Source organism: Rhineura floridana, chromosome 4 (assembly GCF_030035675.1).
Source record: "Rhineura floridana isolate rRhiFlo1 chromosome 4, rRhiFlo1.hap2, whole genome shotgun sequence".
In the NCBI taxonomy this organism is placed as follows: domain Eukaryota; kingdom Metazoa; phylum Chordata; class Lepidosauria; order Squamata; family Rhineuridae; genus Rhineura; species Rhineura floridana.
This window is the reverse complement of record NC_084483.1, coordinates 130,150,767-130,164,026: the sequence shown is the minus strand read 5'-3', so window position 1 is coordinate 130,164,026 and position 13,260 is coordinate 130,150,767. Positions and strand designations below refer to the sequence as shown.

The following is a 13,260-nucleotide window of genomic DNA, read 5'->3' as shown; positions in this document are numbered from 1 at the left end:
GTGTGCTTCAGTAATTTTCAGCCATCTCAAGTGGGCCCTGGACTTAGAAAGTTTGAGAACCCTTGGCTCAGACAATGCTGAGCTGGAAGGCCAATAGCCTGACTTGGTTCCTATGTTCCAGGGGGGAGAGTAGAGAAGGTTGTCAGAGCAAGACTGGGGGAAATCCATTCCCACAACATGCTCTTAGCAAGCAGCGGAAAACTATTCCAGGCTTACTTATTTCATTCCTTTCACACTATAGCTTGAACCTATGGCTGCAAATTCTATTTTTAGACCTTGGAGGATAGAATCAACCATTAGCACTGCATTACAGAAGGCAGGGTAGGAACTGCCCAAATGTTAGGAAAGGAGTTTCTTTGGTGCCGGAATAGCATAACTATCCAATGCTAGAGCTTGTTCTGGAGAGACAAGATAGTCTAGGATTGTAAGGGGTGGTATGGTTGGCACAGGGTCCTCTTCCACCTTGCTGCAGCCTGTGGTCAAGAACCACACAAATCTGCACCAGCCATTTTAACAATAAGGGGAGGTAAAGAGATTTCCTGGATAGTGAGGCTGAATCAATCATTTACAACACTCTTGAAAGACGGCATTAAGCTTCTTCCCAGGATTCAGCAATGTGCCTTGCCAAAAGTGCAGGGCATCCTCAGAATGGAATTATGTTGACCCAGTGTTTTTTAGTTTAACAAATGAGGTGCCGGTACTCATATCTTGATAAAAGTACTGTGAATGCAAGCACAAAATGGCTGCCACAGCCAGCAAAAAAAGAGGTACCAGTATTCCATACTAGTGAGTACTGTCACAAAAAAGCCGTGTGCTTACCTCTTTCAACTCCTCGTATGTGATTGTCATGACATTTGCGTCATCAGTATGCTTGTTCCATTCAAAAATGTAGTCAAAATAAGAGCCAAAGACCACTGTAAGAAAACAAAAATACAAGGCAACTGTAAATGCGGGATAGTTGAGGATTATAATATTCTCTGGCATTCTGAATATAATGGGGCTTGCTAGTCAGATGTAGAGGTACCCCATTCGGTCATAACAAATCAATCCCTTCCTTCCATTGCCACATACCTTTTTCTCCTCTTCACAGATGCCCAGAGACAGCAGGTGAACTGAAACTATGAACAAACTAGGTTGCCCTCCATCCAGACAATCCTCAATATGTAGAACACTTTCAGGCTTGACTTTTCCTAACTTGATGCCTTGTAAAGAGACATGCCTTCTATCCTGATGTGGAAGGAGTGACTTCATCTAGGTCAGGTGGCAAAAATAATTACTTTCTAACAGGGGGTGGGCAACCTCAGTCAGCCCTAGGGGCTAAATGCAGCCCTTCAGAACTGTGTATCTTGCCCTTAGGACTCTGAACACCAAACTCTTTTCCCAGAAACATCCCCTCTCCCAGGCTGCACCTAGAGATGGGGAAGAAGTTTGATTCAGTTTGAGTTTAAAGGTGAACTCACTAATGTACACTTTAAAAAATAATACACAAGCTGAAGAACAGCCATCCTGTGAAATTCACACTTCTCTGAACTTTGCACTGCAGTTCTCCAGCCCCAAGTACCATGCACAAAAAATGCATATCTTGAGGTTAGTTGTGCATAGAAATGCATCTATGCATGAAAATAAATGCATTATAGTAGGGAATATGCATTATATTACAAAAAACTGTATAAAAATGAATGATATTAAGGAAAATTAATATAATTAATATAATTATTCATAGTTTTACTGTTATATGTATTTTATGTGTATTTTATTATGATGCATTTATTGCAACTAAATTGTATGTTGCCTAGAGTGGCCATCGGCCAGATAGGCGGCTTATAAATTAAATTATTATTATTATTATTATTATTATTATATAAAGGCTCCTGCTTGGAGGGCGGGCGGGATATAAATCAAATAATAAGTAAATAAAAATTGCTTTGCAAAAATTGTATATAAGGCTGCCCAGGGCAGCAAACAGAAATGCTAAAACACTTTAAAACATCATAAAAACCCGTAAAATACATTAAAACAAAACAACATTAAAAACATTTTTTTAAAAAAGCTTTAAAAACAGCTTTTTAAAAAAGGGTTAAAAACATATTATTAAAGAAAACATATTAAAAGCAATTCTAACAGAGATGCAGACTGGGATAGGTCTCAGCTTAAAAGGCTTGTTGAAAGAGGAAAGTCTTCAAAAGGCACCAAAAAGATAGCAGAGATGGCGCCTGCCTAATATTTAAGAGGAGGGCATATTAGGAGAAACATGTGCATATTAGGAGAAATTTGTAGTAAAATGCTGATGAATTTTCACAAGGACTTTAAAAAAATCACAAATTGATGTGGAAATGTGGAGAACTGAACTTAAGAATGGAAAAATGAGGAACTGAGAGAAACGGAAATAGACACAATTCACCGACCGCTACCCACACTCCTCACTGGACCTGCTTCATAACCTCCTTGAGTGTCATTGCCTGGCTAGAATGTGTTCTCAACTCCAATAGCGCCTTTCACTTGCTGGGATGGAGGATAGAGTGGTATGTGTAAGCATGTGTAGAAACTAGCCTACTGTACATTTGTTGCTCTGCCCACTTTTGCCCCTGGCCTCTCCCTTCACTGGCATGTAGCCTTGAGAAAGCTGTCCGCAAGGAAAGTGGCCCCCATGCTGGAAAAGGTTCTCCACTCTTGTTTTATAGCCATCTGGAATGTCTGGATAATATCTAAATCAGGAGATGCCGTGCATGTCCTGGACCAGTGGCTGGACTCGACAGTGAGCTGGTTGAGGGCCAATAAATTGAGTCTGAATCCTAGGAAGATGGAGGCACTGTGGGTAGATGGTTCCTCAGTCTGGATAATTGGTCAGTTGCCTGCTTTGGATGTGGTCATACTCCCTCTGAAAGAGCAGATGTGTAGAGTGGGGGTGCTCCTGGATCCATCTTTGTCGCTAGAGGCCGAGGTGATCTCAGTGGCTAGGAGTGCCTTTTACTGGCTTTGGCTAGTAAGGCAGCTGTGGCCATTTCTGGACCGGTATAGCATGACCACTCTTGTTCATGTGCTGGTAACCTCCAGCCTGGATTACTGTAATGGGCTGTATGTGGGGCTGCCCTTGTGGCTGGTCTGGAAGCTGCAGTGTGTGCAAAATGCAGCAGTGAGACTGCTCACTTTGAAATTCACACTTCTCTGAATTTCACAATGTAGTTCTTCAGCCAAACAGCGTGTAGGGAAAAAATATATGTACTGGCTGGACGTTGCCACCATGCTATCCTGCTGCTGAAAGAATTGTACTGGCTGCCCATTAGCTACCAGGCTAACTTCAGGGTACTAGTTTTGGTCTACAAAGCCCTAAACAGCTTGGGACCAGGATACCTAGAAGATAGTCTTATCCCTTATTTACTCAGTCGATCACTGTACTCTGCAGGTGAAGGCCTCTGCAGATACCATCTTAACAGGAGGTTTTCTCCACACAATGTTGGAAGCGGACCTTTAATGTTGTGGCACCTACCCTTCTGTAATAACTGGGCTCCTACTGGGAGGAAGGGTGGGATATACATCTAATAAATAAATAATAGAAAACCCCAAAGGTCCAGAGCTTGGAACATCTGCATTGCAAAGGACAAGGACAAGAGGGGTTGTTTGCAGTTTAGTCTGGGGCAGGCTTTTCTAATGCTTTAAAATGGGTTTCACTTGTTTGAATGCAGCAGAAGGGCTACTCAAAATAAAGGCACAGAGGACTCCATTCCACTAAAGTTTTTGTTGCATTTTCAGCTTAACACCCATTGTCAAGCTGCACAATTTTAGCATGGCTGAAGCATTATATGCCATTTAATCCATTGTCGTTTCTCATGTTTTTGGCATGGAGCTATTTATGTTCATTGCATTTTTCTCGTGATTTGATTTCTACAGAACAAAGCAAAAACAATGGGCTGAACTGGTATAGATAAGATAATAAAAAGGTTGTGTATTTATTAAAGTTTATATGAATCTGAGATGGTACTTTCAGAGTAGTTCTACACAGCCAAATCTTGCTATGCTGTTTGTAAAATTTAAGAGATACACTTCCTCTGATAGTGACCTCAATTGGTTGAGAGACATCAAGACAACAGGCCAAAATGGTACCATTGAGAAACAAGAAGGAGCGATGTCAGCATGTTGAGGAGAAAAAAGTCAATCACCTTCAGGTGCCACTGAATGCTGAGGATCATGTGGAAAAGAAAAACAGAAAATGAGGCGGGGTGGGCTAGAATGACCTGTTTTACAGCTTTACTGTTTCAGCTTATAGTATTCTGAAAGAAGCCATGACTGATGGGCTGGCAGATATCCTGAGCAGGAGCAGTCCTGTTAGGAGCTGGGGATATATTTTGTTGCAAGTCACACTTTTCTATATTTTATATGTCATTCACAAAGTAGATAAAGTGATGCCTCTGGCTAAGTCTGGGGTGGGGAATCTCTCACCTTTGGGCCAAATGTGCCCCTCCAGGCATCCCCATTTGGCTCGTGAGGCCACTTGGGTCAAGCCATGCCCACCTGCCCTATGGACACACAAGCGTGAGACTTGGCCAAAAGGGGATTTGCAGGTTCTGGCAATGGGCAGTGCCTGCAAAGCTCTTTGTGCAGTGCTTCCAAAGGACCTGCCAACTAGATTGTTGGGTGCTTTGTGCAATGCTTCCCAGATGCTCAAGAATCAGTTGGTCCTCGGGTGTTTGGGAAGTATTGTGCAAAGCAGTATGCAAGCACTGTTGTCAGTGCTTCCCAGGTGCCTGACAGCCAGCTGACTGTTGGGCATTTAGGATGCTCTGCACAAAGCCCTGCACTTTGACAAATGTCAATTACCTGATGTCACTATGACATCAGATGATTGACAGGTTATTGGTCCCACTCACCTGTCAAAGTTGGCCTGTAGGAGTGGGAGGAGATAAAGATCTGGCCCATTACACCAAAAAGATTCCCCACCCCTGTCAGATTGGTCCAAATTAATGAAGTCATTTTCATGGACCTACAATGCTTTTCTTTACATAGGTATCTACAGAGCAAGCCTACATTCAGTTAGGAAATGAGGGAACATACTTTCTCCATTCATAAAAGCTGTGAAGAAGTCACCCCAGGTCTTGTACGAGGGAAGAGGAGATAATCGATTGGCAAAATGGTAAAAAGATGTAGCTACGTCTTTTGGATTTCTAATGAGCAGCAGTATCTGCAAGTAAATAATATATTTATAATATTGCTAAAGCTGATATTGGCAAAACTGTTGATATATAAAATGAGTGTTAATTCCAAATTAAAGCATAAAACCATAAAATAAAAACAACATATATACAAAAAAGCTAAACTCATCCAAAATTAAAAATACAGATTTAAGGAACAGTAGCTCAGTCTACCTACATTTTTTTTAAAATCCTAAGTGAACAGAAAGATCTTCATCTGACACCAAAAAGGCCTCAAAGATGGTGCCAGGGAATGTTATTCTATAACTGGAATACCACGACTGAAAAGGACATATCTCTGGTGGTTACCTGCTTCACTCAGTGGGGGCACTCCAAACAGAATATTAAGATTCAGATGAGAGAAGGTAGTCTTTTAAGTAGCCTGGTCCCCAGATGTCTGAACAGCTTTACCATGAAAACCTCTAACACTTTAAACCGTGTCACACAATACATACGGGATATATAATCAGATGTCTCACATTTTCAAATCCTCTTATTTTTTTAATTGTAGAACTATTGACCAAATTTAAAATCTCTAATGATGCTGTCTTAAGCACTCCAAATTCATTATAAAGGAATGAATTTGAACATTGTATTTGGCACTGGATTAAGTTTAAAAGGAGACTTTCAAATCTTCAAATGTAATGTGTGAATTGTTAATAAAGGTATCTAAGAAATAAACCATAACCATAAAAAGATCAGTGGAATCCCTTGCCAACTTTGAAAAAGTATGAATTAGGTTTGCAAGGTACATCATATGATACAACTTAACTTGGGATATTAATGGTGTGAATCTGTAAAATAATAGTCTGAAATGCCACAAGATCAGTACACCTGCTTTGGAGTTTGAGGTTTCATCATTCTACAAGTGAGTCAGATATGTGTTGCCAGCTCCTATATCATGGAAATTCATGTATGTTATAGACCTGGGAAAGTCCAATGACATCCAGAGGGCCACAGGTTCTGCATCCCTGTCCTAATCCAATGGTTCACTGCAGGCACTGAAGTTCCAATTTAGATATGGAAATCTTTCTCTCCCAAGGCTTTCCAGTTAAGAGAGCTGCCTCATCCACTATAGCTACATCTGTCCATTAGAAAACAGTTTGGAATAGGCATAGTTTGAAATAGAACAATTTAGTGGGTTCCCTCCCACTTAGCATGAGCAGCTTTGTGTGTGACACAGAGATGAAAGGACAGGAAATGGATTTGAAATGCATGTGTCTTAGGGCAGAAACACACTCACTATTCTGCTAGTTCCAGAGTATCTCCAACCTTCACTTCTGAAAATGGGGGCACGCGATGCTACTCAAACCCTGCCCCTTTTAGAGTAAAACCTGGTGAGAGCAGCTTGAATGCATTTTTAAAATTCAGCTTCAAAGAGATTTCGCAGCTGATCAACCCATTCCCCCTCCAGGTGTGGCTAATGGAAACATTTTGATCTGGTGGCTAATGTGTTTACAACCTTATACTCCCAACACAGAACCTTTACATCTCCTAAGAAAAAATGTAGTTTGATTTTGTGTGTGTGTGTGAGAGAGAGAGAGAGAGAGAAAATGCAGGGAAACAGGAAGCATATGGTATTAACATTTCATATTTATTTATTACATTTATACCCTGCCTTTCTTTTCATGATAGAAACCCAAGGTGGCTTACATATGGCTCCCAGGCAGTATCCCATCCAGGCACTGACCAGACCCGACCCTCCTTAGTTTCAACAGGGAGTTGGCCTTGCGTGCTTGGAAGTAACTAGTTACTTGTAATTTATTACTTTTTTGAGTAATGAGTGGGTAACTGCATTACATTTTGCAGGTAATAGAACGAGTAGTAACTTCATTACTTTTGAGGAGTAATTGTAATGTTTCCAGCATTACTTTTGCGTATTACTTCGGGGGAGGAGCAGGGGAAGTCTTCTGCTCCTCTGATTTGTGAATAAAAATCATGTACTTCAAATTGGGCTTCTGTGCAGCGTTGTTCTTCTTTCATGCTCTATGAGTGCTTAGGAGGTGACGAGGGAGGAGGTGGAAAGCGAGACGGGGTGGAGAAAACAATTGTTTAAAAATTGACAGGAGTGGAAGGAGAAAAGAGCTGGAGGCAATATATACAAAAGATATGTGTGTTGGGGTATCATCTTTACTGGGGGTGGGGTGAGGGGATGTGAGATTCTGTTATGCCCTTCTGTTGATCTTATGGATAAAAATATTTTATTCTACTACCCCCTGTGTGTGTGTGCTTATTTTTAATGTTGTTTTAGGCTACTTAGATGTGCAGCAGCCAAGGCCAGCACCTTGTAGGCAATTTTTTTAAAGAAAGGAACTAAAATGTAATTGTAGCAATTACTTTTGAGTAAAAGTAAAATAATCAGTTACTTTCAGAGCAACTGTAATTGTAACGGTAATTACTAATTTTGGGGGGCCATGTAACTGTAACTGTAATTTATTACTTTTTAAAAGTAATCTTTCAAGCTCTGGTACCTGATTTTTGTACAGACTTGATGTTTACTTGTATTATTTTATTGATTTTTTTTACTTCATTTTCAAACATTTTGTATACCACTTTGTACCTTTATTTGTGTTATTAATGTTTGTAAATAAATAAATACATGTAATATCTGAACATACATGCAATAGATGCTGACATACGTAAAACAAATCACACAAAAACTATAGCAGAACAAAACAGGTTGTTATAAGCACATCACATAATATGCCACTGAAATTCTAAAATATACAATGAACCACTAGGAAGGTTAGTAAATCTGTGAAAATACTCCAGAATAGGAAACACTTACCTTGGCTTTGTTCATGAAGACAGATGCAGGAAGCTTTTGAGGAGTAAGGTGGGTAAATATAACTCTTCTGGAAGGTAAATCTGCCATCCTCTTGGGTAAATTGGATGGCAGAGAGACAGTGAAAAAATAAACAAATTAAATAAAGTTTGGCATTTCAAACAGAAAGTCAAACAGAGGTTTGAAAAGTTAACCATGCAGTGCAACCTTATACAGGTCTGCTCAGGTCTGTGTAGGACTTTATCCCCATGTAAGTATATACAGGATTGCTGACTAAAAGTTCTTGATATAAAAGATAAAGAAAGAAAAATTAGGGAAATGTGGGATAGCTTTTTCCATCATAAATTGTGTGAATAAAAAGCTTAAAAACTGTGCAAAACAGAGGGCTCCTCTACATGGTGGTTTAGTGTGTGTTTGGTGCTACTCACATCCCCTTTTAATTTGCATGGTTCACATGACTTTACTGGCAAACAGAAGCTATCATGCCATTTCCCCCTATAAACCCGTACTAACCCAATCCTCTGATAATACAAAAAGGGAAGGAAAAAACATCTTTACTCTGTATCTCTAGTGCTTGCAGACACTGTGTGCCGATGCTTTCAGATGGGTGTGTCTCCACACCCACTCCCTCTTCCTCCCTTCTTTCATTTCATTTGCTGTGGGCTGAAGAGCATCTTCTGCCTGCTCTCTCCTGCTCTGCTGGCATTTTTATGTTGCTGCAAATAGTGCCTTTATTTTCTTTTCCCCCTAACTTGTATGCAAAAGCATAACTCTGCTCAAACAAAGATTTGTATTTCAGCTGTATTGTACCAATGAAAATACAAATAACCACACCTCAGGGTTTGTTTGTTTTTTTAAAAAATGAAACTTACTGGTAGAACAAACTGAGCATGCTCGTTTGCCAAGTAACCAGAGGGAGTGGAAATGTTAAATTAGAGGGTGTGGTCAGTAGGAAACCGCATGATTGATCCTTCTCCTCAGCTGAAGAGAATACAACGTGTTTACATCTGGCATTGAGTCCTTACTGTGAATGGTGCAAATAAAAAATGGAGGTAAAAACAACATCTTTAGTACAAAGTAATGCTCCAGTGTGGATTGGCCCAGAGTATAGTTGTAGACAGTTCAGCACCTTTCTGGAACATAAGAACATAAGAAGAGCCTGCTGGATCAGGCCAGTGGCCCATCTAGTCCAGCATCCTGTTCTCACAGTGGCCAACCAGGTGCCTGGGGGAAGCCCGCAAGCAGGACCCGAGTGCAAGAACACTCTCCCCTCCGACATCTTTCCAGGATGGTATCTACTATATATTTTGGAAAGTTCTCTGTCTCTTTGTTTGTTCTCTATGCATTTAGAAACTTTTCGAAGATATTGTAACCAAATTTTCCATGAAGGTTCCTTGGATCAAGAAGCATTTTTTTTGTTTGGATACAATTGGACACCTTTTTGGATCAAGATAGAGGACTGAACTTGTCAGAACTACACTGATTTTAGTCAGATGTAATATATCTTAGCCAAAATTTGCATTATGGTTTCTGAGATCAAGGATCAGGTTTTGTTTATGTTTGGGTACAATTGAATGCCATTTTGCGTACTGAACCTTCCAAAACTGCACTTATTTTAACTGCTGGTTTCAAAACAGCACTGATTTTTTGCTTGTTTGTTTTTTACAATTCCCAAGCAACACTGAGCACTTTCCACTAGCTTTGCATGATGGTTACTGAGATCACATGGGAGCATTTCTTCGTAGCAAATGCACTACTTTTACTGTAGTAAGAGATTTGTGATTTCCACACTTGGTGCTCAATGGTAGCTGCAAATCCATTGTTTTCCATTCACACAAGTCGGTGTTCCTCTGGGAAGGATTAGTGTCACTGTTTCCTTGTGGCCCCGCCCTCTAATTTTACATTTTTACTTCCTCCAGTTTCAGAGTTACTGGGCATGTGCAAATATTTTTGACCTGTGCAGTATTTCCACTCCCTCCTGCACCCACTGCTTCCTTAAGTTTGGTGGATGAAAAGAAATTGTGTCATCTGCTCCCCCTTTCTCCTCTGCTCCTTGCTTTTTCTGAGTTAATTCTTCCCCACTGGAAAAACAAATAAATATAATGTTGATTTTTAAATAAAATATCAATATCAATATTTTGAGAAAATATCAATATTAATATCAATATTTTACGTGACTTTAAAAAAAAATAATCCACTTTAGATTTTTTAGGGAAAAAATCAGAAACCAGGTGCAGAGAGATGTTACTTCAAAATTATCTCTGCAGATAGAGAATATGAGATAACATGATAAAATGCGATGCCAATTCCCATTGCTAGTTACAAGGAGTGAAGGAAGTTTACTAGGGAGAAAGCGAGGAAAGAAGGGAGGGCTGCACAGTGCAGTTGGAAGTTGATAGATAAACCACTGGAAACAAAATGGAATTCATGGGAGAGTTAGTGGACAGAAAAAGAATAGCTGAAAGTGACAATTCACCCACTAAAAACTATCGAAGCAAACCGTTTTCAAAGATGTGTGAAGCAGAGTGAAGCAGTATTGTTCTAAATTTTTCATATTATCTGAGCGTTGGGTTAGTATGAATTTACAGGGGGAAAACTGTGTGATAGCTTCTGTTTGCCAGTAATGTCATGTGAAGCATGCAAATTAAAAGGAAATATGCACCAAACACACACTAAAGCACCATGTAGATAAGCCCCAACTGGACACTATTTTGAATCAAGATGATGGAGTGAATCTTTCAGAACCACGCTGATTTTAACTGCTGATTTCAAAACTATACTGATTTTTTTTTGTTTCTTAGAATTTCCAAGCAACAGTGGGTATGAAGCTATTTGTATGAAGTTCATCCCTAAGTACAATCCTATCTTTATTATTTATTTATTTATTTGATTTATATCCCGCCCTTCATCCCAGCAGGAGCCCAGGGCTCTTTATTCTGCTTATGAACTTTGTTCATCCACATGTGGGCAACAGAGGTGATAGGATGGGACAAGACAAAGCTTAAGAGAGGATATCACATACTGATAGAAAGCCCCTGTCCTTGCAGGATCACCCTACATGCTCTTCTATGCTTGACTATCCCCAAAAGCTCGTCACAGCCCCCTCCTTGTTATATCTGATTGCTAACTAGACCAAATTAATTAAGCTCTTCTCTCCTTTTTACATACTGTACATAACATAACTGATGACATATACAGGCTTTGCCTAAGTAAAAGAGAAGCCACTGGAATAAAACAGAGCCCCTTTTGGCAGCCTTAGTATTCTTTGCCAACCTGATATTTCTCAGCATCTCCAACTTCAAGATAGGGAAATTCCTCCAGTTCATCATCATCCAAGCTACGTGTGCCTTCATTATTCTTTCTAGAAGTTGCTACTAAATCTGTTAGGATTTGACCAACCCAATTTGTACCTGAAAGAGGGAGGGAAGGAGACTATGCCTTATTTTTTATCACACAACCACAAACTATCAGATTGCTGTGTATATTATCGCACCAAAAAGCATGTATCAATAATTTCATATTTTTATGAAGAGAGCAGAATATAAATATAATGAATTAATAAATAAAATAATGTTTAAAATTAAAATAATATGGAGATGGCACGTTTCTAATTCTCACCTCCAGAAAACAAAATTAAGTTGTCATTTTGATACCAGGCAAAGATTTTTCTCTAAAAAAACCCCCCACAACCAAGCTTATGAATACTTTTAAGCTGTTAGAAGTTTTTTATACTGATTGTATTTTGAATACATTTCTGTGTTAGCAGTAGTAGCTGGCAGGGAGGGGTGGCATCACACACCTGACCTCCAAGCATCAGAATCACTGCCGCTTACTGGGACAGAGGGGGGAGGCAGCAGGCATGTCAGTCCTGTGCGGGTGCACTGGTGGATGTTGTGATTATGAGTTCCTGCTATTATAATATTTTTAATTTTTTACTTTAAAAAAAACAAAAACCAACACCATGGGTGTGGGGAGCTCAGGTTTTAATCCTGGCATTTGGGGAGTGAGGCTCAGCTGTCCCCTATGCTATTTTCCTGATTAAAATTGTCCTGACTCCCCCTCAGAACATGACAACAGAGACTCTTAAATGGAAGTAAGGAGATAGTTATTGAAGCAAAGTAACAGTACAGGTTCAGCAGCAGGCACGAAGTTGTAGCAGCCCCAAATCTCTTATTAGGAGATGGGATGGCAGGACCAGTCAGGCTGGGAGCAGGAGCCAAAATTTCAAGAGTTCAAGAACAGAGCAGAGTTATTCCAACAAATTCCCACACCCACCTGCCAAGCTTTCAGCCAATTTGTGGTATCCTTACTCTTGTGGGAATGTCAAGCTTGCAAGCACACCCTGTGTCTAGAGGGGAGGTTGTTCCTGTCTTTGGAGGCCTTGCTTGACCCTGGGCAACAAGGCTGAGCCTGCCTCCCCTTCCAACTCCTGTTCATCTATCCCGTGAAAGGTCAGCGCCTTCCCCAGATTCCAATGATGCTTTCCTCTACATGGGAGGGGAGGGGAGAGGAGGGAAGAGCCAGGATTCCTGCCTCTCCATCCAGAACTACCAGAATCAGGGAAAGGGGAAGACCTCCCTTTGCAAGCTTCAGTTCTGGTGTCTCAGCTTCCTTTTCTTCTCCCTCCTCATCTTCCTCCATGGCCTGTCAACCCAAGCCTTGAGCCCACAAGCGGCTCAGGGTTTATAGTAAAAATCTTCCCATCTGCTATTTGTCACGACGGGGGAAAGCTGTAGATATCTTGCAGGCACATGTATAAGTAGAGAAAGAGGGGTGGTTTGGGGGATTTTTAATCAGGAAAATATTGGGGGGAAGGGGTTAAACCACCCCGTACTAGTACTGCAGTTCAGCTTCCCCCCCCCCCAGTTACTAATAATTTCTCCTAATCACACATCTTCCACATCCATGCATTATGTCAAGTTTGGCCCTGAAATCCTTGCCATATCAAGAACAGAGCTTGGGACCTTTTCAACTCTTACCTGAAAAGAGTTTTATCACTGAGCAATGTCCTGTCCCACTTTTCTTATGCCATTGTTTAGAGTTATTTTGAACATGACATCTATTTATAGCAAACAAAATATATTTACCAGACTTGGGATATCCTGCTAGGAAAACATCATCACTCCTTGCTTCAAAGGACTCAAGAGCTTTGAAGGCCTCTGGGCTGCAAACAGTAGATGGATACAAAATCCCCTTATAAGAAAACACTAGATCTTCTGGTGCCATCTCCTCAGCGTCAGCCATTGCCTTCTCTACCAAGGTAATAAATGTCTTCCTCTGCTTTGACAT

The 13,260-nt window shown here is 40.4% G+C and overlaps 1 protein-coding gene across 1 annotated transcript in view; it reads right to left on the bottom strand.

The window, feature by feature from the left end:
• The window catches only part of LOC133383522 (sulfotransferase 6B1-like), a 17,463-nt gene extending 4,203 nt beyond the window's left edge, over window positions 1-13,260 (bottom strand). Inside the window, exons 1-5 of the mRNA XM_061624414.1 lie at window positions 13,059-13,260; window positions 11,245-11,381; window positions 7,975-8,064; window positions 5,050-5,176; window positions 820-914 (exon numbers count right to left, since the gene is read on the bottom strand). Of these exons, the coding sequence (XP_061480398.1) occupies window positions 820-914; window positions 5,050-5,176; window positions 7,975-8,064; window positions 11,245-11,381; window positions 13,059-13,260 (651 nt within the window). The remainder of the gene's footprint in view (window positions 1-819; window positions 915-5,049; window positions 5,177-7,974; window positions 8,065-11,244; window positions 11,382-13,058) is intronic.